This window comes from Rutidosis leptorrhynchoides, chromosome 8 (genome assembly GCF_046630445.1).
Source record: "Rutidosis leptorrhynchoides isolate AG116_Rl617_1_P2 chromosome 8, CSIRO_AGI_Rlap_v1, whole genome shotgun sequence".
NCBI lineage: Eukaryota > Viridiplantae > Streptophyta > Magnoliopsida > Asterales > Asteraceae > Rutidosis > Rutidosis leptorrhynchoides.
Genome location: NC_092340.1, coordinates 50,338,958 through 50,366,706, shown reverse-complemented (window position 1 = coordinate 50,366,706; position 27,749 = coordinate 50,338,958). Strand labels below are relative to the sequence as shown.

The 27,749-nt window shown below is 36.8% G+C and overlaps 3 protein-coding genes across 3 annotated transcripts; 2 read left to right on the top strand and 1 right to left on the bottom strand.

The window, feature by feature from the left end:
* Positions 1–5,501: 5,501 nt before the first annotated feature.
* Positions 5,502–6,845, top strand: LOC139864926 (uncharacterized). The gene has a single exon (XM_071853491.1). The coding sequence runs from the start codon at positions 5,604–5,606 to the stop codon at positions 6,798–6,800; it is 1,197 nt and encodes a 398-aa protein (XP_071709592.1). The 5' UTR covers positions 5,502–5,603; the 3' UTR covers positions 6,801–6,845.
* Positions 6,846–6,936: 91 nt separating this feature from the next.
* On the bottom strand, positions 6,937–8,586 carry LOC139862910 (uncharacterized). Its single transcript, XM_071851535.1, has 3 exons — positions 8,304–8,586; positions 7,301–7,347; positions 6,937–7,162 (listed from the first exon to the last, which is right to left on the bottom strand). The coding sequence occupies exons 1-3, from the start codon at positions 8,503–8,505 to the stop codon at positions 7,034–7,036; spliced, it is 378 nt and encodes a 125-aa protein (XP_071707636.1). The 5' UTR covers positions 8,506–8,586; the 3' UTR covers positions 6,937–7,033.
* Positions 8,587–13,896: 5,310 nt separating this feature from the next.
* On the top strand, positions 13,897–15,183 carry LOC139863384 (protein ALP1-like). The gene has a single exon (XM_071852021.1). The coding sequence runs from the start codon at positions 13,897–13,899 to the stop codon at positions 15,181–15,183; it is 1,287 nt and encodes a 428-aa protein (XP_071708122.1).
* Positions 15,184–27,749: the final 12,566 nt, after the last annotated feature.

The following is a 27,749-nucleotide window of genomic DNA, read 5'->3' as shown; positions in this document are numbered from 1 at the left end:
TATGTTTAATGTTTATATACTTATGAATATAAATTGACTCTAATTTATCATGATGTTTGTTTTAATTTTTGATAATAGAAAATGTCGAATCTGGAAAAGCTTAAATTTACTCCTTTAGAATCAACTGGAAACAACTACATGCCATGGGTTATAAAAGTAAAAATGCATCTTAAATCAATGGGCATTCTTGAAACCATAAATGAAAACAACACTTGTTCTGAAAAAGAACAAGCTACGGCATGTTGCTTTATTCATCAACATATTGATGAATGCTTACAAAATAATTATGTGACTGTAGAAGATCCCCATGTTTTATGGGAAGGTCTCAAAAGCAGATTCAATAATCAAAGAGAAATTTTACTTCCAGCTGCAATGGAACAATGGAGAACATTAAGGTTCCAAGACTTTAAGAAAGTAAATGAATACAGCTCAGCTCTGTATAATACATGTTCACAACTTAAATTCTGTGGACATGAAATTAGTGATGCAGACATGATGGAGAAAACTTTCTCCACAATGAATGCTGCAAACATCACAGTGCAAAGAAATTTGAGAATGCTAAAGTTCAAAACATTTCCTGAACTTAATTCATATCTCTTAGTTGCAGAGCAAAATGATGAGCTATTAATGAAAAATCAGCAATCCCGTCCTACTGGTACACTTGCAATCCCTGAAGCAAATACTGCAAATAATTATAAACAGGGACAAGGACGCGGGCAAGGTCGTGGTTATAATAACCATCACCATCATCATGCCAAAAGCCATAACTATGGTAGAAACCATCCTTATGGTAATGGTAATGGGCGTGGACGTGGTCGTGGTCGTGGCCGTGGTGGTCAAAGAAATAGTAATCCACGAAAATATAAATATCAACCACAAAACAAGCCCATTAAACAAGATGTTGAAGAAAATTCTTCTAAAAATTCTGAAGAATCTTGCTACAGATGTGGTAGAATGGGCCACTGGGCTAATACTTGCCGAACATCTAAACATCTTGTTAAGATGTATCAGGATTCGCTGAAAGGTAAAGAAAAGGAAGTAAATTTTGTGGATAATATTGATCCAACAGTCACTGAGAAACCATCTGATTTATATGAAGATTTCTTGAATGTTTAAGTTGTGTGTCTTTTGAAAAATAAACGATTTAATATCGTCTGTCTTTGTCATTATGTTTGCTAAATGTTTCAGTACTATCTATTTGCGTTTAAAATATTGTGTAATATTAATGTACTCACTATTTATTTCTTATATATGAAGTTCAATATGAATTTTGCTGGAATACAACATCAATCAAGTGGTGGAGATCTCTGTATAGCAGACAGTGGAACTACACACACTATACTTAAATCCGAGAAATATTTTATTGATCTAAAACCAACGGAAGGAACTATACATACAATATCAGGACCTGCTAACTTGATAAAAGGGATAGGAAAGGCAAATTTCATACTACCAAATGGTACAAAATTTTTAATAAATGATGCCTTATTTTCTCCCAAGTCAAGCAGAAATTTATTGAGTTTCTCCGACATATACCTTAACGGGTATGATTATCAGTCAGTGACAACAGAAAATGAGAAATATTTAAGTATCACTGACAAGAGTCATGTGGTTGAAAAACTGCCAAGACTTAGTTCTGGATTACATTATACACATATAAATGTACCAGAAATACATATGGTAGTTAACGAAAAATATATTGATCCTGGTGTATTCAGTTTATGGCATAACAGATTAGGCCATCCAGGATCAACAATGATGAAAAGGATTATTGAATGTACTCATGGACATCCACTAAAGGATAGAAAAATCCATCATGATACAATGGTTCCATGTACATCTTGCTCTCTTGGAAAATTGATAACTAGACCCTCACCACTTAAGGTTGAGAAAGAATCACCAATGTTTCTTGAAAGAATTCAAGGTGATATATGTGGACCAATTCATCCACCATGTGGACCATTTAGATATTTCATGGTTCTAATAGACGCATCTAGCAGATGGTCTCATGTTTGTCTGTTATCAAGCCGTAATGTGGCATTTGCAAAATTTCTTGCCCAAATTATTAAATTGAGAGCTCATTTTCCTGATTACACCATTAAAAGGGTGAGACTTGATAATGCTGGTGAATTTACATCTCAAGCATTTAATGACTATTGCATGTCTATAGGAATTGTTGTTGAACATTCTGTTGCTCATGTGCATACACAAAATGGTTTAGCCGAGTCATTGATTAAACGTTTACAGTTAATCGCTAGACCATTGATAATGAGAACAAAACTCCCTGTATCTATATGGGGTCATGCAATTTTACATGCTGCTGCATTGATTCGCATCAGACCAAGTGCAAGTCATAAATATTCCCCCCTACAACTTGCTTTTGGTCAAGAGCCAAATATTTCCCATCTTAGAACATTTGGTTGTGCAGTGTATGTTCCAATTGCGACACCACAACGTACAAAAATGGGTCCTCAAAGGAGGTTGGGAATATATGTTGGATATGAAACATCTTCAATATTAAGGTATATTGAACCTATGACAGGTGACGTTTTTACAGCACGTTTTGCTGATTGTCATTTTAATGAAACATTGTTCCCTAGATTAGGGGGAGAAATGAAAAATAAAGAAAATGATGTTTCATGGTGTGAACCTCAATTAAAGTATCTTGATCCTCGCACAAAAGAATGCGAGACAGAAGTTCAAAAGATAATGCATATACAAGAACTTGCAAATCAATTGCCTGATGCATTTACAGATACAAAAACGGTGACAAAATCATATATACCAGCAGTAAATACTCCAGCTCGAATTGAAATTCCAAAAGCTGGCAATAACGTCACTCATGAATCTTTGCCACGTCAGAAACGTGGAAGACCAATCGGTTCAAAGGATAAAAATCCTCGAAAAAGAAAATCAGCTGATAATGAAGTAAAAGAAAGTGTTCAAGAAGAACCACAAATCAGTACTCCTACTGCAGAGGAGATTGATGATATCAATACAGAAATTGCAATCAATTATGCATATTCAAAAATATTATGGAACCGAAATGAAATGAAAAATCTTGATGAGAAATTTTCATTTAATGTTGCATATGACATCATGAATAATGATGATGATCCAGAACCAACATCTATGGTTGAATGTCAAAATAGACATGATTGGGCTCAATGGAAAGAAGCAATACGAGCTGAATTAGAATCACTCAATAAAAGAAAAGTTTTCGGATCCATCATTCTCACTCCTAAAGATGTGAAACCTGTAGGATACAGATGGATTTTTGTCCGAAAAAGAAATGAGAAAAATGAAGTTACAAGGTATAAAGCTAGACTTGTAGCTCAAGGTTTTTCTCAAAGACCGGGAATTGATTATGAAGAAACTTATTCTCCTGTTATGGATGCAATTACTTTTAGGTACTTAATCAGTCTGGCAGTTTCTAAAAATTTAGAAATGCATCTCATGGATGTTGTGACTGCTTATCTATATGGATCACTTGATAGTGATATATATATGAAGATACCTGAAGGATTTAAGGTACCAGAAGCATCAAATGCAAAACCCAAAGAAATGTATTCGATTAAATTACAAAGATCTTTATATGGGTTAAAACAATCGGGACGTATGTGGTATAACCGATTGAGTGATTACTTGATAAGCAAAGGGTATACAAATAATCTTACTTGCCCTTGTGTTTTCATTAAGAAAACAACATCCGGATATGTGATCATAGCTGTTTATGTTGATGATCTTAACATCATAGGTACAAATAAAGAGATCCATGAAGCCATTCAACTTCTAAAGAAAGAATTTGAAATGAAAGATCTCGGAAAAACCAAGTATTGCCTTGGTTTACAAATTGAGCATATGCCTAATGGTTTACTTGTACATCAAACAACATATACTGAAAAGATTTTGAAACGTTTCAATATGGACAAGGCAAAACCATTAAGTACTCCTATGGTTGTTAGATCACTCAATGTTGAAGCTGATCCATTTCGTCCATGTGAAGATCAAGAAGACATTCTTGGACCAGAAGTACCATATCTTAGTGCAATTGGAGCTCTTATGTATCTTACAAATTGTACAAGACCTGACATTTCTTTTGCAGTTAATTTGTTGGCAAGGTTCAGCTCTGCTCCTACCAAAAGACACTGGAATGGGATCAAACACATATTTCGATACCTTCGAGGAACTACTGATTTAGGATTATTTTATTCTAACGAATCAAAACAAGATTTGGTTGGTTATGCAGATGCAGGTTATTTATCTGATCCACATAAAGCTAAATCTCAAACTGGATATGTATTCCTAAATGGAGGTACTGCAATATCATGGCGTTCTCAAAAACAAACACTTGTTGCTACATCGTCAAATCATGCCGAAGTGATTGCATTACATGAAGCTACTCGAGAATGTTTTTGGTTGAGATCAATGACACAACTCATTACTGATTCTTGTGGACTAGAACGCGATAAAAGTCCAACAACTATCTATGAAGATAATGCAGCTTGCATAGCACAGATGAAAGAAGGGTATATCAAAAGTGACCGAACAAAACACATACCACCTAGATTCTTCTCATACACTCAAAATCTCATTAAGGACAACCAGATTGAAATGAGATATGTGCAATCTAGCAAAAACTCTGCTGATCTTTTCACGAAAGCACTTCCAACTGCTATTTTCAGAACACACGTTCATAACATTGGCATGAGACATGTTCAAAAGATGTAACAGCTGAAGCGATGTCTACTTGAGGGGGAGTCAACTCCATGCTGCACTCTTTTTCCCTTAGCTAAAGTTTTTTCCCACTGGGTTTTCTTTAGCAAGGTTTTTAACGAGGCAGTAATTTATAGTTGATCTTCAACAAAATAAAATTGCTATCCAAGGGGGAGTGTTATAATAATAATAATAATATAGATATGGATAGTCAATTTTGGTGTATACATATAGTCAATTTTGGTACACAAAGTATGTATTTTTATATTGAGATTTTAGGCTATAAATACTCATGAATGCAAGCATTAAACTTGTACCATTTCTCACACTTACAAAGTGTTTCTTTCTTTCTCTCCATTATCATCTTTGTTCTTACACTTCATTATTAGTATTCTTAATCAAGAATCAAATCACTAAAGGTAGTTATAAGCCTACTGAATTATAACATCAAGAATCAAACCACTAAAGGTAGTTATAAGCCTACTGAATTATAACATACTGCAGATTTTGTACTGTGTTTTTTATTTATTCTACACAACACATACACTGAAACTCGCAATATGTAGAAATAGATTCAATCTAAGAACAAAAATCCAAACTTTCGTCACAAACACATTATGAACTCCAATAACCCCCAAAACCCCACTCCAACAATCTCAATTTTCAAACCCTATTTTCTGCTCTCAATTTTATTCATCTTCATTGCAATTTCAATCACATACATCACACCACAAACAAATTACGTCAAAATCCAACACCTAAAAACAACTATCTCACCACTCATCTCTCAAATTCTAAGAATCTTAGGATTCAATCGCCCAATTTTAAACCCTACTCAACCTGCACCATCAAACCCTAATGTGGTTCCTAATCACTGTTTATTATGGATGGCTCCTTTCCTTTCTGGTGGTGGGTATTGCTCTGAAGCTTGGTCTTATATTTTAGCTCTTAATCAGTACAATAAAGATGCTAACTTTACATTAAGTATTGATCAACATGGTGATGGTGAAAATATATATTTTTGGGAGGGCTTGTCTACAGATATGAAAGAATTAGCTTTTAAGCTTTATGAAACTAAATGTAAGTTAGAAGAAACAATTGTGATTTGTCATAGTGAACCTGGTGCTTGGAACCCACCATTGTTTCAAACAACACCTTGTCCGCCATTTAACAGTAGGTTTACTATTGGTCGAACAATGTTCGAAACAGATAGAGTGAATACCGAGCATGTGAAACGGTGTAACGCTATGGATATGGTGTGGGTTCCAACTGAATTTCATGTAGATTCTTTTGTAAAAAGTGGTGTTGATCCATCTAAAGTTGTGAAAGTTGTGCAGGCTATAGATACAGAGTTCTTTGATCCAAATAAGTATAGACCATTAAAGCTTGCATCTTTAGGGAATTTGGTACTTGGGTCAGACTCAACGGGGGTGGATACGCAAAACCCGTTTGTTTTCTTGAGTGTTTTTAAGTGGGAGTATAGAAAAGGTTGGGATGTGTTGTTACAATCTTACCTTAAAGAATTCGATTCTTTAGATAATGTAAGCTTATACTTATTAACAAATCCTTACCATTCTGATAGCAATTTTGATAACAAGATTGTGGAATTTGTGGAAAATTCTGGGTTGAAAAAACCCGTTAATGGTTGGGCTGCGGTTTACGTGATTAATTCTCACATAGCTCAAGTTGAGTTTCCTAAACTTTATAAAGCAGCCGATGCGTTTGTTTTGCCATCGAGAGGTGAAGGGTGGGGCCGACCGATTGTTGAAGCAATGGCTATGTCTTTGCCAGTTATTACAACAAATTGGTCAGGACCAACAGAGTATTTGACCGAAAAAAATAGTTATCCGCTGCCCGTTGATAGAATGAGTGAAGATATTGACAGGCCGTTTAAAGGGCATCTTTGGGCAGAACCTTCTGTTGATAAATTAAGGTTTTTAATGAGGCATGTGATTAGCAATCAAGAAGAAGCTAAGAGTAAAGGGAAAAAAGCGCGTGACGATATGGTTGATAAATACTCTCCGAAGGTTGTTGCGAATGTTGTTTCTAATCAGATACATCAGATTCTTGAAAAAATGGGCTGAAAAGGTGGAACCTTTTGTATGGGTTAGTCAATATGATTATACTGTTAGTGTAGATGTAAAGAAAGATTCAACACCCGAATTGAGTTTTGTTGTGATAACTATAAAATTAGTCTTTTTTAATGTGGAGATTTAGAAGTGCATAAACAGATACTAGGTCACCAGTAAAACGTGATTTTCGTCTGAAATCAAATTCAAATTACAATATTATTACATCATCTAGATATGGGTACAAATTATTTGTTAGCTTCAAGCCAATCAAGAATACCCTTCTCTGCTTCAGTTAGTTCTTTTTTCTGTCTTAATGTGCCTTCTTCAAATGCAAAATAGTCCTTGTAATTGCGCTTGTAATAGCTGTCTAGTCTCTGAAATAAAAGCAGTTTAAACTTAGCAGTTAGCATCATTATCATTATACTTGGAAAAAGTCTCTTTAAATGTTCCTAAACTGTAACTAGAACTGAAAAATCTGCAGTTCAATTGAAAACCAACTCCATTGTGTATACCTCTTTATCATTCTTGATCTTGTTGTCCTCTGATTTCTTCAAGTACTCTGAGTAAAAGTAATTACATAAATCATGTTAAACCGAATCATGCATTTGTGCAAGTATCTGTTTTAGAGGTTGTAATTCCGACCCATTTACTTGGGTTGTATTTTATCTCTATAGGGAAGGAAAAAATGCTAAAAGAGGAACGAGTAACAGGTTGAACATCTTATACGGCTCTATTGAGTCGACAACAATCGTCGATTTATTGGCGAATTGACTGACTTTTAGAGCTTAAATTAAATTTCATGCAGGATTAAAACCCATGGAAATTTGATTCTACCATTTTCATGGCGTCTATTATTATTTTTATTTTATTAAAAAAAAAAAAAACTTTTTCCTACTTAAAGGCCGGAGGTCCTCTCGGAAGCAATCTCTTTATCCGTCGAATAAAGAGAGGGATGACTTTCTCTACTCTCGAGAGTGTTTCACTCTGGGTGGAGAAATGACTTGTCTTTATTCTCGGATAGGGGAAGGATTGTCTACATCTCACCTCCCCCATACACCACTCATGTGGTATTGGGTTTCGTTGTTGTTGTTGTTGTTTTTATATTATCTTATAACCATTACTATCACATACCACCGGCCTCCAGTTGAGTGGTATTGAGCCTTAGTAGGGCGGGCCCGTGATTAGTTGCCAGGCAACCCGGGTTCGATTCCGAGGAGGAGGAGGTTTTCTTCAGGATTCTCGCGATTAGTTACCAAGCAACCCGGGTTCAATCCTTGGAGTTTCCTACCTAGCGTGCGTGGGTGCAAATGAGAGCATTCGATGCCTCTCAAGCCGTTAAAAAAAAACCATTACTATCACATTTAACATCTTTACAAAATGGTAAATTAAAAAATACAGGTCAACCCAGCCCGTTTCGACTCGATACCTTACCACACTGACCCACCCATCTTGCCACCTCTAATATATTTCACAAACCAGTCTGTGTATTTGTGAGTTAAATTCAGAAAGACATACTTTGAAGAAGCTGAGTTTTTGAGTCGGTAGCAGCAGCAACTATAGTCGAAAGAAGGAGTGCTCTTCTTCCTTCTCCAAATTCACCATCAGTCTCAGTAACCTTTTTGGTTCTTGTGAATTTTAAACCTCTGTGTTTTTCATCAATATTTTCAGCTGCTTGAATTGATGAGACCAATGTAGTAATGTAAGCTCTTATTGCCATTACAACAATGGATTCTATTACCTTATCCTCCTTTTTGTTTTAAATATTTCATGTGTGTGTATATAATCAGTAGTTTCTCTGTTTTCTTGGCCACTAGTTTTATTTATGAAGGATATGAATATATAATATCATATATGATGATAATGACTTGCACATTTGTCTGTTTGTTACCTGTGACTTACATTTTTATTATTTGATATGGGCAATCTTAGTAACATATTTGGCCTCTTGGTGTTTAAATGTTGATTAGATTATTTTATGCTGATTGCTAACATATGATTAAGGAAAGGAAAAATAGCTAATTGTTTAGTGTAAAAAAATCAAACATGGTAGATCCCTATTTCGCGGATCTACTTATACAACGAGCAAGATCAAAAAGGTAACAATATAGGAGCAACAAAAAAGCATGTCTACGCTAAATTGAATGGTTTATCGATTGATAAACGTTATACAATTGTTACGTAAGATTTACAACATAGAAACATGAGTTTTCCAAGGTTCAATCGAGCATGAAATCGCCCTGGAACTTTTGCATCCACAGCCACAAAGGGTGGAGTGCTCAACCTACAAATGAACAAGAAAACTAATATTTATAACTAGTTTTCGAACCCTCGCTTCGCGGCGGGGGTTCGATTTTTAATGTATTTTATTGTGTTTAGTTACGGAGCCTGCGAGTGAAAAATCAACATATATGAAAAGTACCCTAAATATTTAGCGTTTTTTTTAAAAGTGTCCGTTTTGCGTATAGTTAGTGACATTGTGTTCATAAAATTATTTCGAGTGTAAGGATGGTGTCGGAAAAATTTAAATCGTTGCGAGCGAGAAGATATGACCTGTTGAATATTTGAGTGGAGTTTATTTAAGATATTTTATGAAAATTTTGATTTGACGCTTTAACCTCCTGTGTTGGGGGCCGATTTTAATTTTTGAACAAAGTGTGGGGTGCTTTTGTGGTGTTACTTGAAAGAAAGAAGGGAAAAAAGAAGAAGTGAAAAGACGAAAATACCCCTGGTACTATTCGTAAGTTTTGTCTAATAGTTAATATGGTAATATGGTAATTCCCGACTCACTTCTCACACACTTGAGTCTCACATATGCGCGTTAGTATCACTTAGTATCACACACGCGAGTAATTCACACCCGCGTGAGTTAGGATTCTCACTGCACGTGCGCGAGTCTATTGAATCACATATGCTCATGTGACATCTGATTTCATGTGTTCCAAACAACCAAGGTGTACAACATAAACGTTTAGGTTCCTAGTTTATTCGTCCAACGACGAACATAAATAAAATGCACCAACAAAACAGTTGAACACTTGAACTGAAGGATCTTACACACCTAAATAAATACCTTAAGAGAATAAGGAAACCTAAATACCTAAACTTTGAGATTACTTTTTATGTTAATGATAAATATGCTTAAAATACATACTTAAAGATGAATCTAAGTCTTACTAGACTTATTCTTTTTAATTTCAGCCCTCATTTTGATATGTGTACAAAATGAAATTTTAGGCAAATATGATTATTCTCTTATTTAACCAAGATATGGGCTACCAACAATCATTAGAAATTAATCTATTTACTGAATTTATTAGGACAGCAACTCAACAATATGATGTCTCAAATTTCAACTTCGTACTTTTGTTTTTTGCCTTCCAAACTCCAAAGAGAAGCCTATCAAAGGCCCATATGCATCTTTTATACCCAAAGTAATCTGGACAAGTCTACTTTCATTGTAAGTTTGTGACCAGCCCATAAGCCTAATTCAATTTCAGTTTCATTCTTCTTTGTTTAATAAATAAATAATCATCACTCAGCTTTAAGAAAAAATGTTTACAACTCTGGCGCTTAAAATTCTTGTGAAACTGGTTACATAGTGAACATTCTTTTGATATTCTTCAGACATTTTAACCTTTACTGCTAATGCATTACTCCGTATGATACAAGTTTTTCATTGTTATGCGTTTAAATAAGTAGAAAAATGTCACATAGTTTTTAACTTTTAATAGTGAAAGACTGATAAAGTGCAGTATATGATCAACTTGTAAAATGTTGTTAGTTAAAGCAGGTAGTTAATTTGTACATCACTTTATTTTTCATCAAAATAATTTTTATAGATCATTTAATATTTCTTCTAATTTCTATTTTTATGATGAAGTGAATTATTTTCATCATGGTAAAATGGTTGTAATAAATTATTTTAGTGGGTATATGTCAAGGCTAGGTGGTTTGTATGAGTTATTTTGTTTTGTTTATGTTTGATGCTCAAGGTTCGGTGTTTGCTAGTTTGAGAGTTTTTGTAGTTCCCGAGCCTTGCTGCGATTCGTTTCGACTTTGTAACTTTCGTATGTCTTTTCATCTTTCGATGAAGAGGCTATGTTTCTATGTTATCGTTTTTTTGCCAAAAAAAAAAAAAAAAAAAATTGAAGTGGTATAAAGAATTAAAGATCACATAATGCAAATGAGTCAAACTCTCATGGTACGTAGCCGGGCTGTTAAAGGGTGTTCCGGCAATGTACATTTCGTCTGAGAACATCCATAAGGTAGCCGGGCTGTTTGGTTAGATCAAACCATCACGTTTGGTTCAGTTTGATCCCGGTTGTTGCTAATAGAGCTCCTTTGACGCATGCTAATTCGAGCATCCCGGTGCCTTCGTTTTACTCCAATCATCTGCATTCGATCCAAGATGCCCTTGTCGAAGAGGCTGTTAATCGTAAAGTCTTAGGTGAGGATGTCGGGGCAAATGTGGTTGATTTAGTTGTCTTGGCCTCTGGTTGTCTTGATTCGGATTAAGTTCCTGTATCTAATAAAAGGATCGAAGTGGATTATGTTGGCTTAAAGAGTTCGGTTGGTGTTGGTCATGAAGAAGAAGTGGAGAAAGAATTTAGGGAAGGTGTTGTCAAGGGGTTTAATGCTCCTGTTATTAGTGAAGGTGGTGCTGTTTATAATTATGATGGTGGTTTTTGATGTAGGGTTTTAGCAATTGCAAAGGGAAACAAGTGAAGAATACTAATTCTTTAGGGTTGAAAGATCATTTCGTTGATTTATGTTTCGGTGAGGCGATTCAACGTTTATTCGAAGATAATCAAGGTGGTGAGGGTTTTGTGAGTTCATCCGAATGCATTCCTGATGTTGGTTCTAATGATATTGGGGCCTCATCGGGAAAATATGCCGGTTGTTTGAGTCGGTTCAAGGGGTTTTGAGCATATTCGAGCTGAAGGAAAGCTTATCGATTCGAGGGCGTCATCCAAGCCGACAATACTTAAGATCAAGAAGACCTGAAGGTCCCGGAGCTGAGTTAAGAGACTTTTTTTTTTTGGCATCAGTAATCATTTATTTCAACGACCCTCATCATTTGCACGTAACACACACGTTCGGGCGGGAAACCCGAACCCGATCGACGGTACCCGGGAACACATCCATTCGGGCAGTGTTCCGGGTAGAGGTCCGTGAACGAATCCGGTAAAACCTCCCTATAGGGTCAATATATACCACCATTATTGATGTTCAATTGTTTTAAAGAAAATCATGCCATCCGTAAAGATCGAATCCATGACCTCTCCCGATCCCATGACTCAAAGGACATGAGGGGAACCGTTGGGCTATGCCCGCAAATGTGAGTTTTGTGTGTTCTTGGTTATTTGTGGGTCTGATGTAATGTCGTTTTTCTCTTATTGTTTCGGTTGTGGATGTGTTTCTTTTAGGTTGCGTTTGTTTGTTCAGTTTCTTCGATGTGTTGCGTTTGTTGGGTTGTTTGTTTGGTTTCGTAATAAAGTATTCGTTTTATTTTCCCGAGAAAAACAATTCTCATCAAGATATCTGAGCTCGAACTCCAACAATAAATTAGCACAATTTTTTGTTACCATTTTCATCAAAGACAAAATAATATACACATCTGTTCTGTTCGTATCTATATTACCCAAGAAAAAAAAAAAACATAAGTATTAAATAATTTTGTACCATGTTTGCTGAGTGGTCAGTTCATTCGAAATCAAAAACGATAAGTTAAGTGTTATTGTTATTTGTAATTTTGTATGGAATAGTATTGCATTTGGAACGTGGTTAAATAATTGTTGATAGTAATTGATATTCACTATTCTAACAATCGATCATTCAACTACCCTTATAATATCACACACATTCTAAGCCACCGCATGTGTACAAACGGTAAACGAATAAAGTATTCATTGTTCAGTTTATTTGGCAATAATGAACATTTCTACTCAAATGTATGCATTCTTAATCCGGTTATATCATGACTATTTACATGCATTTTTCAGATCGCCTAAAGATTTATTTAGTGGCAGAACTTGAACGTCTTTTTTGAGAGCCATAATTCTCTGATGTGTAAAGTGTACTTTAACAAAAAAAAAAAAAATAATAAATAAATAAATAAATAAATAAATAAATAATATTGTAAATTTTATGATCCTTTCACTATTTTGGTTAGATCTTGGACTATGATTTAGTTGATTCAAAAATTCAAACGTTCTTAACTCAAACCGTTACAAATTTCATTATTTACTCAAATTATAGAAAATTTAATATATCATTTGAGAATTTATTGCATATTAGTATCCACTGGTAGTTTTCCATTACAATTTACAACCTTACTTTAGATCTTGCAATCAATTTTATCATTTAGTAAAAATGTTTGTTCTCTATATATTTACACTCATGGATTGTAAAAATTCCCGTAAAACACATCAAGTCATTTAGGTTTGTGGGTAATAAACTTTCTTGCTTAAATAATGTGTATGACAGAACTAAATAAAAAAGAACTGGACCAGGGGCTCACTTTCAGCAGTTGGTGCAACTACAAAGCCATTTGAATGCAAAATATAAACAAAATACTGTTACATCTTACAACCATGTGGTCCAGATTTGTTAAGTAGATATTTACTACTTAACAGTCACACAGAAATAATTACAATATACAGGTAAAGTAGATTATTGCATAAATTGATCTTTGACTAGCTAAAAATTCATATACAATGTAATTTGTGAATCCGAATTCATGGTTGACTGGACAATTCATGTTTGACTGGACAGAGGTTCATTAATCACTATAATAGGCTTACTTATTAGAGCATCAGGAGTCGGCCTCTTTTTTCGGCGTTAAACGATTTTAACGGTGGGGACGGTGGCGCCACCCACTCCCCGCCGGCGTTAAACCACCGTTAAAGGTGGGTAACGGCGGCCACCGTGACCTGGGCAACGTTGGGAAAGTTTGGCCGTTGCTGATTTTTGACCGTTGGCAACGGTCAAAAATGTATTTTTTTTTTCAATACTCTATAAATACTCTTCATTTTTTCATCATTTTTCACATCTTTTTCATATATTTTTCTCTCAATTTCACAACAAATAAACATATTTTTTTTAAATAATGTCTTCAACATCATCGTCTAGCGAAGAGTTTTTGATGCAAGTGCTCGATATAATCAATAGCGAGGCGTTAGAAAGTAAAAATGAAGCGGAAAGTTCACACACACTTCGTTATATAGAACGTGAACATGAAACCGCACATGTACGTCTTATGACCGACTATTTTGTTCAAGGTTGCAAATACTCCGACGATAATTTTAAAAGGAGGTTTCGAATGCGGCGTCGCGTATTTCTCCAAATTATGGAAGATATTCTCAACTACCACAAAGATCCGCTACCGGAATACTTTAAGTATTTTCTTTTACGATTTGATGCGCGCGGCAAGTTGAGTATTAGTACATACTTAAAAATAACTGCTGCTCTACGACAATTAGCTTATGGTGATACACCCGATCTTTTTGACGAGTACTTGCAAATGTCGGAACGAACATCTCGTGAATCATTAATGCACTTTTGTAAGTGTATTATTGATTTATATAAAGATGAATATATGCGAGAGCCTACCACGGAAGATATCAAAAGATTGTATGAAGCTCACGAAGATATTCACGGTTTACCTGGAATGATGGGAAGCATAGATTGTATGCATTGGGCATGGGGAAGATGTCCCGTTGCATGGAAAGGTCAATTTACTCGAGGCGATCACAAAGTTCCAACTATTATGCTAGAAGTTGTAGCCTCATATGATAACTGGATTTGGCATGCTTTCTTTGGGGTTGCGGGTTCAAACAACGACTTAAACGTCTTGAACGCTAGTAATCTCTTCAACTCAATGCTTAATGAAGAAACAGAAGATATTCCTTTTACTGTAAATGGGGTTGAGTACAAAAGAGGATATTATCTAGCGGACGGTATATATCCCGGGTGGGCATCATTTGTGAAGGCGTTTTCAAGTGCAAACGATGAAAAACGTAAGTACTTTTCGAAGAAACAAGCAGCGGCACGCAAGGATGTTGAGAGGACTTTTGGTATTTTACAGGGGCGTTGGCATATACTACAACAACCAGCAAGGGCATATAGCGTCAATGTAATGAAACAAATGATGTATACGTGCATTATCTTACACAACATAATTGTCGAAGATAATGGTTTTGCTCTAACCGAAAATGATTGGGTTTACGAACCCGTTCATAATATGCAAACAACTTGGATCGAGAGGTGCGAAACTTACAGGAGGAGGACGAAAGAATTACGAGATAAGGAAGTGCATGAGGGCCTACGATCGGATTTGGTTGAACATGTATGGGCTAATCGTGAGACGTCGGAGTCAGAGACGGAGTCGGATTAAGTATTGTGTTTTTTATTAAGTAATGTATTTTTGTAACAGACTGAAACCCGGGCTAGTTGTAAGCTGCATATTTTGCCCTTAGAGCTTGTGCTTAGTCTTAAGTGCTTTTATTTTAATTATTTTATTAGTGTTTTATTATAATTGTGTTATGACCAGTTTGTGACAAGGGTCCCAGAACATGTTGTTTTATTTAATTTGGATTCCGTTAGGACAGCCTAAGGAGATACGAAAGGTTATCAGATAAGATAACTGGTAAATACCCGTGTGTGATGGGGTATGGGTTTTTAACCCTTTTAAGTGTATAGTACAGCTCATTTCCTTTTCCTTCTTGAAAATTCTACACACACACCCGTACCTAAACTTCATCCTCTTCACAAACCCTAATTGATCTAAACTTGAAATTGGATTAAGAGACTTTAGAAACTGATTTCTAGCATCATTGTGAGCATCATCTCAGGTTTGTCTTGTTGAATCCATGCTTTGATTGTTAAAAATTGGGTTTTTATGTTCTTGAGTTAAAAGGTGTGATTTTGGGTTTGATTCTTGCTTAAATGTGTTGGTTATGCTTAATTGATGTTAGAAATAGGTTGTATATATGTTTAGTAACTTTCTTGTGCTTAAAATTTGGTCAAAAACACTTAGAAATCGAGTTTTTGGGGAAAATATATCAAAATCAGCGAACTTGTTCGAAACCCAGTTTGCTACAGTGTCACTATTTGCTACAGTACCCCCGAGTTGCTACAGTGTCACTATTTGCTACAGTACCGAGTTGCTACAGTGTCACTATTGATACAGTACCCGAGTTGCTACCGTGTCACTATTCGCTACAGTACCGAGTTGCTACAGTGTCACTATTTGCTACAGTGCCGAGTTGCTACAGTGTCACTATTTGCTACAGTACCGAGTTACTTCAGTGATACTATTTGCTACTGTACTTTTATGAAATTGAAACGGGCGTAACTTTCAAAACGTAACTCCATTTTTGATGAATAAACTATCGTTAGAATCATAATAAAGAATACTTTTCAATGGTGAACTTTTAAGAAACTAGATCAAACTTTTTTTGGGCCAGAAAAGGAGTTTTAGTGTGTATGTCGTGTTTTGCACGCACCTGTATGCCATTATTGAATGGAGTCATGATGTAGACTCATAAAATTATGAATATATGGTGTTATGACCTAGTTAATCGTATGAAATAATTATATTATTTATTGGATATGTATATTAACTTTGTTTGTGTTGCTCTCAGGTTATAAGGATAAGGAGGAAGCTCAGAAATAATAACTGAGCAGTTGCTGGTAATTGGTGAGTGGGTCTATCTCCGGATAGAGTTTAAGTAGCATATCATGCTACTGTGGTTGACTCTTTTACCATGCATAGTGTAGAAATTGCCATGTTAGAATAATATAGTATGCCTGATGTTGTATGTGATTTATGTGTACACTGTGTGAATGGCACCAGTCGGGGCCTAGGGAGACTGGGGACTCGAAACCGTGCCTAGGAGAGGTTATAGTCCATATGAGGTCAACCGTGCCTAGGGGAGGTTGGGTCCATAGGCTACTAATTGTGGAGTATAGTGTGAACGATGCATCACCTGCATCTGGATAATTATACTGCGAATTGAGTAGCAGGGACTATCGGTAGACTCAAGTCCGATCAACTAGGAGTCGTGTGCTCGTACAAGCCACCGATCCTCGTATTGTCTTATTGTATGCTAGTTGGTAGTTAGCACGTGTTGTTGTTAGTATATAGCTTGTGTGAGACTTAAGCTATATCTGTTAGATAGATTCCATTCACTTAGCGGTGCGCTAATTCCCCACATAATTACCCCTTGTAGGTTTAGGTACTGCTAGTCGGGATGGGTGCTGATGCAGAAGACATGTTTGACAACCCTACTCTGATGTGGACTTTTGTTTAAATCATGTTTTGTAATAACGTAACACTGTTGTGTAAACTTAAACTTAATTACTCAGATTAATGTAATGACGCGACTTATAGTGTGTTTGTTAATAAAGTCTTCCGCTGTGTTTAAAAAAAAAAAATTGTCGGTGTTACAAGTTGGTATCAGAGCATGGTTTGGCAGCAAATACGTGCGCGTATTTTGTTCCCAAACCCTGAGGCAAGTCAAACATGTCTGTGGGAGTGGGGGCTAAGTGAAAATAGGATATACGTGTGTTAGTTGTGATTGAACTAACTGTTATCCACTAAGCTTTTGTGTGAGATGTTTTGTAGCACAGGTATGGCTGATAGAAACGTAACTGGCCCCTCCAACTCCGGAACATTCAGAGCACCAGAAGAGGGTGTTGAGTCGGATGATGATCAGAGTAGTTACATCCTTCAGTTAGAAAGTAAGCTAAAAGAGGCTGAGGACAAAATTAATGAGCTTGAATTGGCGAGGCATTCTGGAAATGATGATACACCACCCGGATTCCCAACCGCGCAATCCCAAACGATACCTAATGTGCCCCAGAACCAGTTTCAGAATCAAATACCTAACCAATATTATATGCCACCACAAAACACCTTTACTTACCAAAATCCCATGATGATGAATCCATACCAAATGCAAATGTTCCAACAACCTTACATGCAACCATCCAAAAGGTGTACTTATAAAAATTTTCGTGATTGCAAACCCTCCGAGTTCTCTGGAAGTACTGATCCGACTGTAACTCTCAATTGGTTGCGAGAAGTTGAAAGGGTATTTGAAGCGTGTTAGTGTGAAACCGAGCTGAAGGTAACATATGCTAGTAGACTGTTGAAAGGTAGGGCTATGATTTGGTGGGATTCTTTGATTTCCAGTATACCGAAAGAGTAAGTGAGTATAATCACATGGGAGCAGTTTTATGGGAAGGTGTGTGAATAGTATTGTAATCCGTTTGATATGAACCGAATCAAGACTGAGTTTCTTGAAATGAAGATGACACCTCAAATGACGATCGATGAGGTAGTAGAGAAGTTTATGGATAAACTGAGGTTTGTACAACAATGGGTGCCAGATGAAGCATCTCGTATTCAGCATTTTGTTAATATTATTCTGCCAGAGTACCGAACTTTTGTTAGAACAGCTACATCGTTGTCTCAAGCTGTTGTGATGGCTAAGATGGTAGAAAGTGATGTTCAGTCCGCCAGAAACAGAATGTTTGGTAATGTGCTACAACAAGGTGGGCAAGTATCTGGTCAATCAGGATTTAAATCCAAGAAGTCTAGTGGGTTTAAATCGAAGGGTAAAAGTGGTCAGAGTAGTACTGGATCTGGATCAGGTAAAGGGAATTGGTGTCACACGTGTCGATCTTCTCACAGTGGTCAGTGTTCTGAGGCTACAAGAAGATGCTTAAAGTGTGGTGTTGTTGGGCATGAGTCTTCAGCATGTCCGTATCCGAATAGTGTGTGTTGGACTTGTCGCAAACCAGGGCATCGTGCAGTTAGCTGTCCGTCGAAGAGTGGTAGTTCCGGGGCAGGGTCAGGGGCGCGTTCAGCATCAGCTGGAGGGTCAACTGCCTCGAGTGGGCAGAAGAGGAAGAACCCTTCAACAGCAGAGGCTAGAGCTTTTCAGATGTCGGTTAAGAATGCTGTAGCAACCGACGAAGTGATCACTGGTATGTTTCTAATCAACTCAATACCTGCTCGCATATTGTTTGATTGTGGTGCCAATAGGTGTTTTATGTCACTAGATTTCTGTGCTAAGTTGAATTTACCAGCTACTGTGTTACCCAAGCCGGTTAGTGTAGAAGTAGCTGATGGTAAGACCACATCCATCACAACCTATGTGACTGGGGTTTGTATAGAGATCGAAGGGAAGTCTTTCCCGGTGACTTGTTTAGTGTTACCTATTCCTAGCTTTGATGTAGTACTAGGAATGGATTGGTTGAGCTCGCTTAGGGCTAATATTAAGTGCAATAGGAAAATGATTACCTTTCGTCCGACCGATGGAACCCGTGTTGTGGCCCGAGGGGATCGGAGTGGGTATAATCTTCCGTTGATAACCATGATGAAAGCGAAAAAGTCGATGGGAAAGGGTTGTGAATCATTTCTTGCATATGTAATTGATGCGAAGAAAGAAAAGAAAAGAGTGGCTGATATTCCGGTAGTATCAGAATTTTCCGAAGTGTTCCCAGATGAGTTACCAGGTCTGCCGCTGGTAAGGGAAGTCGAATATAAGATTGAGTTGGTTCCTGGAACAACTCCAGTTACAAAAGCTCCATACCGATTAGCGCCGCCTGAAATCCGTGAAATGATGTCACAGATTCAAGAACTATTAGATTGTGAGTTTATTCGACCGAGTTCTTCACCGCGGGGTGCTCCGGTATTGTTTGTTAAAAAGAAAGATGGGTCAATGCGTATGTGTATTGATTATCGTGAATTGAACAAAAGAACAGTGAAGAATAAGTATCCGTTACCTCTAATAGACGATTTGTTCGATCAATTACAGGGTGCTTCATTCTTTTCTAAGATAGACTTACGATCCGGATATCATCATGTTCGTGTTGCTGAATCAGATATACCGAAAACAGCGTTCAGAACAAGGTATGGTCATTATGAATTTCTTGTCATGCCGTTTGGGTTGACGAATGCGCCAGCAATCTTTATGGATCTAATGAATAGAGTGTGTCGTCCGTTCTTAGATAAGTTTGTGATTGTGTTTATAGACGATATACTAGTGTATTCAAAGACCGAAAGTGAACATGCTGAACATCTGAGACAGGTTTTGAACTTGTTGAAACGTGAACAACTATTTGCAAAATTTTCAAAGTGTGAATTTTGGTTACGTAAAGTGTAGTTTTTGGGTCATGTGATTTGTGCCGAGGGTATAAAAGTTGATCCGACAAAGATAGTAGCGGTAATGAATTGGAATTCTCCGAAGACTCCAACTGAGATTAAGAGTTTTCTGGGATTAGCCGGTTATTATCGCAGATTTATCTAGGATTTCTCGAAAATAGCGGGTCCGTTGACTAAGTTGACCCGTAAAGATGTAGCCTTTCGATGGACTGATGAACAGGAAAAGGCTTTTCAGATTTTGAAACAGCTACTGTGTCAGGCACCAGTATTAGCTTTACCAGAAGGTTCAGACGACTTCGTGGTATACTGTGATGCGTCATTTGCTGGGTTGAGTTGTGTATTAATGCAAAGAGATAAAGTAATCGCTTACGCCTCGCGACAGTTGAAAGTTCATGAGAAGAATTATCCAGTGCATGATCTTGAAATGGCTGCAGTAGTGTTTGCTTTGAAACTGTGGAGACACTATTTGTATGGAACCCATTGTGTTATATGTACAGATCACAAGAGTTTGCAGTATATCTTCTCACAGAAAGAATTGAATATGCGTCAGAGACGATGGCAAGAGTTGATCAAAGATTACGATTTTGAAATTAAATACCATCCGGGTAAGGCAAATGTGGTTGCAGATGCGCTAAGTCGTAAAAAGTCAAGTGAAAATGTGAAATTTCTTCGTTTGAATATAACTTCAGATTTGATTAACAGCTTAAAAACCATTCAGGCCTGTGCTTTAGAGGACGAACATATTAAATCTGAACAAATGACCAAACGAAAAGTGGACTTAATTGATGACTCACGTGGACTAAAGACCTTAAACAATCGTGTTTGGGTGCCTAAGCTTGGAGATTTGAGGGATTTAATCATGACGGAAGCTCACAAATCTAGATTGACAGTACATCCGGGTAGTAATAAGATGTATCATGATTTGAAAACAGTGTATTGGTGGCCAACAATGAAATCAGATATCGCTCGTTATGTCGAAAAGTGTCATATATGTGCTCAACTGAAGGCAGAACATCAGAAACCTTATGGTTCGTTACGTCAGTTACAGATTTCAGAGTGGAAATGGGAACATATAACGATGGATTTTGTGACCAAATTACCTCGAACTCAGAAAAGACATGATATGATTTGGGTAATAGTGGATCGTCTAACTAAAAGTGCTCATTTTCTTGCTACTCGTGAGACAGCTTCGTTAAGTGAGTTAGCCGAATTGTATGTGAAAGAAATAGTTAGTCGTCATGGTGTGCCGTTATCGATCATTTCAGACAGAGATTCCAGATTTGTGTCAAATTTTTGGAATAGTCTTTAACAGAATCTGAGTACACATGTGAATTTAAGTACAGCTTATCATCCTCAGATAGACGGACAGAGTGAAAGAACGATACAGACTTTGGAGGATATGTTAAGGGTTTGTGTGTTAGAATACGGTGGTTCGTGGGATACACATTTGCCGTTGGTTGAATTCGCGTATAATAATTCATATCATTCGAGTATAGGGATGCCGCCCTATGAAATGTTATACGGTCGTCGTGAAGAACTCCGACTTGTGGGTTAGAAGCCGGGGAGAAACAGTTTGCAGGTCCCGAAATTGTTCAAATAACAGCCGAAAAAGTTGCAATTGCGAGAGAAAAGTTGAAAGCCGCTAGAGATAGGCAGAAAATGTATGCTGATCAGCATAGACGTCCGGTAACCTTTAATGTGGGTGAACGAGTGTATCTAAAAGTTTCGCCATGGAAAGGGGTTATCAGATTCGGTAAACGTGGTAAGTTAGCACCGAGATTTATTGGTCCGTTTCCGATCAGTGAAGTGTTGAATGATCAGACTGTGGTGTTAGATCTTCCGCCAGAGTTAGCTGGTATTCATAATACATTCAACGTATGTTATCTTCGTAAGTGTAAAGTCGACGATGAAACAGAACTTCTTCCTTTAGAAGATTTAAGGGTCGATTTGAATAAGAAATTGGTGTAAGAGTCGGTCCGTGTGGTTGACCAAAAGGTGACTAAGCTGAGAAATAAAGAGATTCCGATGGTGTTGATTGAGTGGAAACACAGTTTGGGTTCTAACTTTACGTGGGAGACAGAAGAGTTGATGAGAAATCGCTACCCTCGTTTGTTTGACCAAGACCAGATTTCGAGGACGGAATCTTCTTAAGGGGGTAGATTTGTAACAGACTGAAACCCGGGCTAGTTGTAAGTTACCTATTTTGCCCTTAGAGTTTATGCTTAGTCTTAAGTGCTTTTATTTTAATTATTTTATTAGTGTTTTATTACAATTGTGTTGTGACCAGTTTGTGACAAGGGTCCCAGAACAGGTTGGTTTATTTAATTTGGATTCCGTTAGGACCGCCTAAGGAGATACGAAAGGTTATCAGATAAGATAACTGGTAAATACCCGTGTGTGATGGGGTATGGGTTTTTAACCCTTTTAAGTGTATAGTATAGCTCATTTCCTTTTCCTTTTTGAAAATTCTACACACACACCCGTACCTAAACTTCATCCTCTTCACAAACCCTAATTGATCTAAACTTGAAATTGGATTAAGAGACTTTAGAAACTGATTTCTAACATCATTGTGAGCATCATCTCAGGTTTGTCTTGTTGAATCCATGCTTTAATTGTTAGAAATTGGGTTTTTATGTTCTTGAGTTAAAAGGTGTGATTTTGGGTTTGATTCTTGCTTAAATGTGTTGGTTATGCTTAATTGATGTTAGAAATAGGTTGTATATATGTTTAGTAACTTTCTTGTGCTTAAAATTTGATCAAAAACACTTAGAAATCGAGTTTTTGGGGAAAAATTCACAAAATCAGCGAACTTGTTCGAAACCCAGTTTGCTACAGTGTCACTATTTACTACAGTACCGAGTTGCTGTGTCACTATTTGCTACAGTACCCGAGTTCCTACAGTGTCACTATTGCTACAGTACCGAGTTGCTACAGTATCACTATTTGCTACAGTACCGAGTTGCTACAGTGTCACTATTTGCTACAGTGCAGAGTTGCTACAGTGTCACTATTTTCTACAGTGCCCGAGTTACTTCAGTGCCACTATTTGCTACTGTACTTTTATGAAATTGAAACGGGCGTAACTTTCAAAACGTAACTCCATTTTTGATGAATAAACTATCGTTAGAATCGTAATAAAGAATACTTTTCAATGGTGAACTTTTAAGAAACTAGATCAAACTGTTTTTGGGCCGGAAAAGGAGTTTTAGTGTGTATGTCGTGTTTTGCACGCACCTGTATGCCATTATTGAATGGAGTCATGATGTAGACTCATAAAATTATGAATATATGGTGTTATAACCTAGTTAATCGTATGAAATGAATATATTATTTATTGGATATGTATATTAACTTTGTTTGTGTTGTTCTCAGGTTATAAGGACAAGGAGGAAGCTCAGAAATAATAACTGAGCAGTTGCTGGTAATTGGTGAGTGGGTCTATCTCCGGATAGAGTTTAAGTAGCATATCATGCTACTGTGGTTGACTCTTTTACCATGCATAGTGTAGAAATTGCCATGTTAGAATAATATAGTATGCCTGATGTTGTATGTGATTTATGTGTACACTGTGTGAATGGCACCAGTCGGGCCTAGGGAGACTGGGGACTCGAAACCGTGCCTAGGAGAGGTTATAGTCCATATGAGGTCAACCGTGCCTAGGGGAGGTTGGGTCCATAGGCTACTAATTGTGGAGTATAGTGTGAACGATGCATCACCTGCATCTGGATAACTATACTGCGAATTGAGTAGCAAGGACTATCGGTAGACTCAAGTCTGATCAGCTAGGAGTCGTGTGCTCGTACAAGCCGCCGATCCTCGTATTGTCTTATTGTATGCTAGTTGGTAGTTAGCACGTGTTGTTGTTAGTATATAGCTTATGTGAGACTTAAGCTATATCTGTTAGATGGATTCCATTCACTTAGCGGTGCGCTAATTCCCCACATAATTACCCCTTGCAGGTTTAGGTACTGCTAGTCGGGATGGGTGCTGATGCAGAAGACATGTTTGACAACCCTACTATGATGTGGACTTTTGTTTAAATCATGTTTTGTAATAACGTAACACCGTTTTGTAAACTTAAACTTAATTACTCAGATTAATGTAATGACGCGACTTATAGTGTGTTTGTTAATAAAGTCTTCCGCTGTGTTAAAAAAAAAAAAAAAATTTGCCGGTGTTACAATTTTTTTTAATAAGTGTGTTTTTTTAATTAAGTATTGTTTTTTTAACTTAATGTAATTTTTTAATTAATGAAATTTATTATTGCATTTGTTTTTATATTTTTAATATATAATTAAACTAAATAATATTATTAAAATTATAAAAAAATTAATTAAATAATAATTTAACACTGAGATTTAACACTGAACCATTTCCCCTGTTTTGGCGTCAGTGTTAAATCCAGTGTTAAATTTAACACTGAGATTTAACCCCGAACGACTCCATGTGCTCTTAGAAGGCTAGAGGTCGGTTCGATTCTGTCTTCTAAGAAGTGAAGGTTTTACTGACCATATTCAGGATCCAGGTTCGACCTGTCTGCCATTCGAGATGGTTTAAGGTTCGGATTCCTGTAATACAGTTCAAGTTTTCTTCCCGAAAGTGCGTACGTGCGTGACAAATGTTCACAAAGGTGGTTAATACCCTGTAGGTGATTCGGACAACTTGATTTTCAAAAAAAAGAAAAAGAAAAACAATGTAATTTGTGATTATTAAGCTTATATTCGTAATTTGATTAGTTATATTATCAATCAATAATACTAAGTCTGATGAGCTTGACACTATTCACGAGGGTAAAAGACATTATTACCTTCCGTGACACATTCGATGGATTAATCGGGTTATTGGATATCCATTGGATAACTCATGGTTAGATAAATTTTTTCCAACTTAATAATGTTAAAAGTCATATCTTGTTATAAAATTGTATAATTACTCAAAAATAAGTTGTAACGACTTAACTTACTTGTTCCAAATCACATAACTAGCTAGTCTATCGTAACATATGTACATGGAGGGAAATATCTCGAAGGATAATTTGACTGATCAGTGAAATATGTATAAGTTCACAGTAATTGAACTATGAACACCAGACTCTCAATTGAACAATAAATAAGAATTATAAGAACAAGAATTAAGAGAACACGATATGAAATATATGCTTTATAATATTGATCGTGCCAAAAGATACAATCAGAAAGCAAACCGTACATCCCTATTTATACAGATTAACACCAAATCTAGAGATTTGGTTTCCAAAACAACTTGGCTAAAAATAAGGAAAAGATAAACTTAATATTTAACAAATATGCAAATCACTTCTAAGTTTAATCTTCTGGAGATAACACCGAATCAAAACATATCTTCTTAATATTTAAACATATCTCCAGAATCTTCCTTAGCTTAGCCATCAAGAAATCTTCAAATCGTTGACTTAAGAAACACCAGAGTCTGCAACCTCAGACTCTAAAACTCCAGACTCTAAAACTGCAAAATACTTTGACTCATCAGATTATAATTCTCAACAATCTCCCCCTATCTGATGATGTCAAAACAACCTGATCACCTACTTCTTCAACTTTGCATACTCTTTTTCAATCAGATTACACTTGCTCTTCATAAAATGAATTTTCTTCAACATGGACAGTTTGCTGTATAAATGATCCAACAATTTGACTCTAAAAGGATAAGTCTGCTCTATCACACATCTGGTTAACAAACTGATCAACAACTCAATACTAGCTCCTTCAAACTGTTCAACCCTAATCAACATCCTTTGATTTCCATTTGTCTTGATCATCAAAGCATCCAAATACTCAACATACTTATCATCAACAAATTCTAAATGTTCAGGGACAGCATACCTTTCAACATGTCCCTTAGCTCTCCTCTCCTTCATCTCAAGATCAAACATCCCACAAAATATTTCATAATCCTTGAAACTTATAAACCCTTTTTCAAATACTAAGTATACCAACATAGATACCCTCTTCAACACTTCTTGCACTATAGCTTGATCATCTGCACACTCCTGGATACACACAGCTAACCCTTTCCATTCACAGAACCCTAAACGAACAATTTGGTTCAACTTAACTCTTAACCTCCTATCAGGTAAGTGTGTCATAGTTAGCAACAAAGTTACACCTTCAAACTCTGATTTATCAACCTCAACCTTGACCACATTACCTTCATACCTTCTGAACTTAAATCTTTTATTCATCTGAGCTCTTAAATTACCTTGTATAGCAGCAACAACAACAGCATTCTCCTGAACATTACCAACACCACCTATTTGAGTATCACCATCACCAGCAACAACCATATGAGAATCAACACCTCTATCAGTATCCTCCCCCTCAACCTGAGCTCTCTTTGATGACTCCCCCTCAATGCCTTCACCATCTAATCGTTTCCTTTTCTCCCCCTTTTTGACATCATCCAAAGGGAGAGTAGACAAAAACTTCCAAATCTCAGTTTGTTGTTCTTGAAGGGACTTAACATCAGAAGCAAAACCTGTAAAACATTCCTTAATTTCATCAACACCTGCCATCTTCTTTTCCATAGCATTCAATCTGTTACCAATATCTTTCACAACCACTGCATCACTTGAACCATCTAAACCCTGCATATCCCCAACCATCCGCCTGACCTCCAACAACTCATCTTTAGAAACAAATTTATTATTCAAGTGGAGATTAATTTTATCAAATTGAGACTGCACACCCAAAAGCTTGTCATCAAACTTCTTAGTCAAAGTAGTCAAAGCATGGTTCAGGCCAACCACATTAACTGGTGCCTCAGCCTGTGAAGTGGTACCAATGGTTAGGGGTAATGTTGGCATGTCCTCACAACCTTCCTGTTAAAAAGTAGGGCGATCCTTGGACATAGAAGGGTTGGAGACTTGTATTTTCATCATGTGACATGGATGAAACATTGGCAGCCTGTGCAAGTAAATGTAAGGATGGAATATTTGGAGGGAAGAGTGGCAGACTTGTGTCTGTGGTAATAGTAGGCTTGGCCATTGTAGCTGAGTTTTGGATTTGGTTGCTTGAGTCCAGGATTGGGACTTCTGTATTTAAGTTAACTGAGTGGGTTTTCTCAGCAACTGTAAGATGGGAATCCAAGCTTACTAACCTAACAGGTTTAGGTTGGGTCAAAGTACTCCCCTCATCGACCCATAGCAGAGGTGATGGAGCAGCACTAGTAGCACCTTGCCTAATGGATTGTTGATGTGAATCCATGAGTGCTGAATCATCTAGGTTTTCAAGTATGGAGACATTCTCAATATGAGCTGGTGAGCTCATAAGGTTGGTTAATTAGAGATTTTGTTCATTAGCAGTGGGAAAAGGTGGGTTAGAATTAAGTTGGTTTTCCTCATTCATACCTTCAGCCTGCTTAAATTGTGGAACAACATGGGGTGGAGTTTCTGGGGGGTAGAATCTGATTGCTCAGACTCTATAATAGGTTGACCATTGTTGTGATCTTCTGCAGACCCTGATTGCTCAGACCCTGAAGAAGATGCCCCTGCAGATCCTGATTGCTCAGGAACTATAGGTTGGTCAGCATTGCCAATATTAACCCATTGTATCATAGCTGGTGTGAGAGAAACTTCTTCATCATTGACAATATGCCTGTGAAACATTCGTGTACTACACTCTGGAAAAGCTGTATACTCATACACACGAAACACCTTAAGCCCATCATATAAAGCTGGAGTCATGGCTTGTTCAATCATAAGACTCAAAATCCTGATAAATGGCACATTATGATCCCTAGGAGTCTTT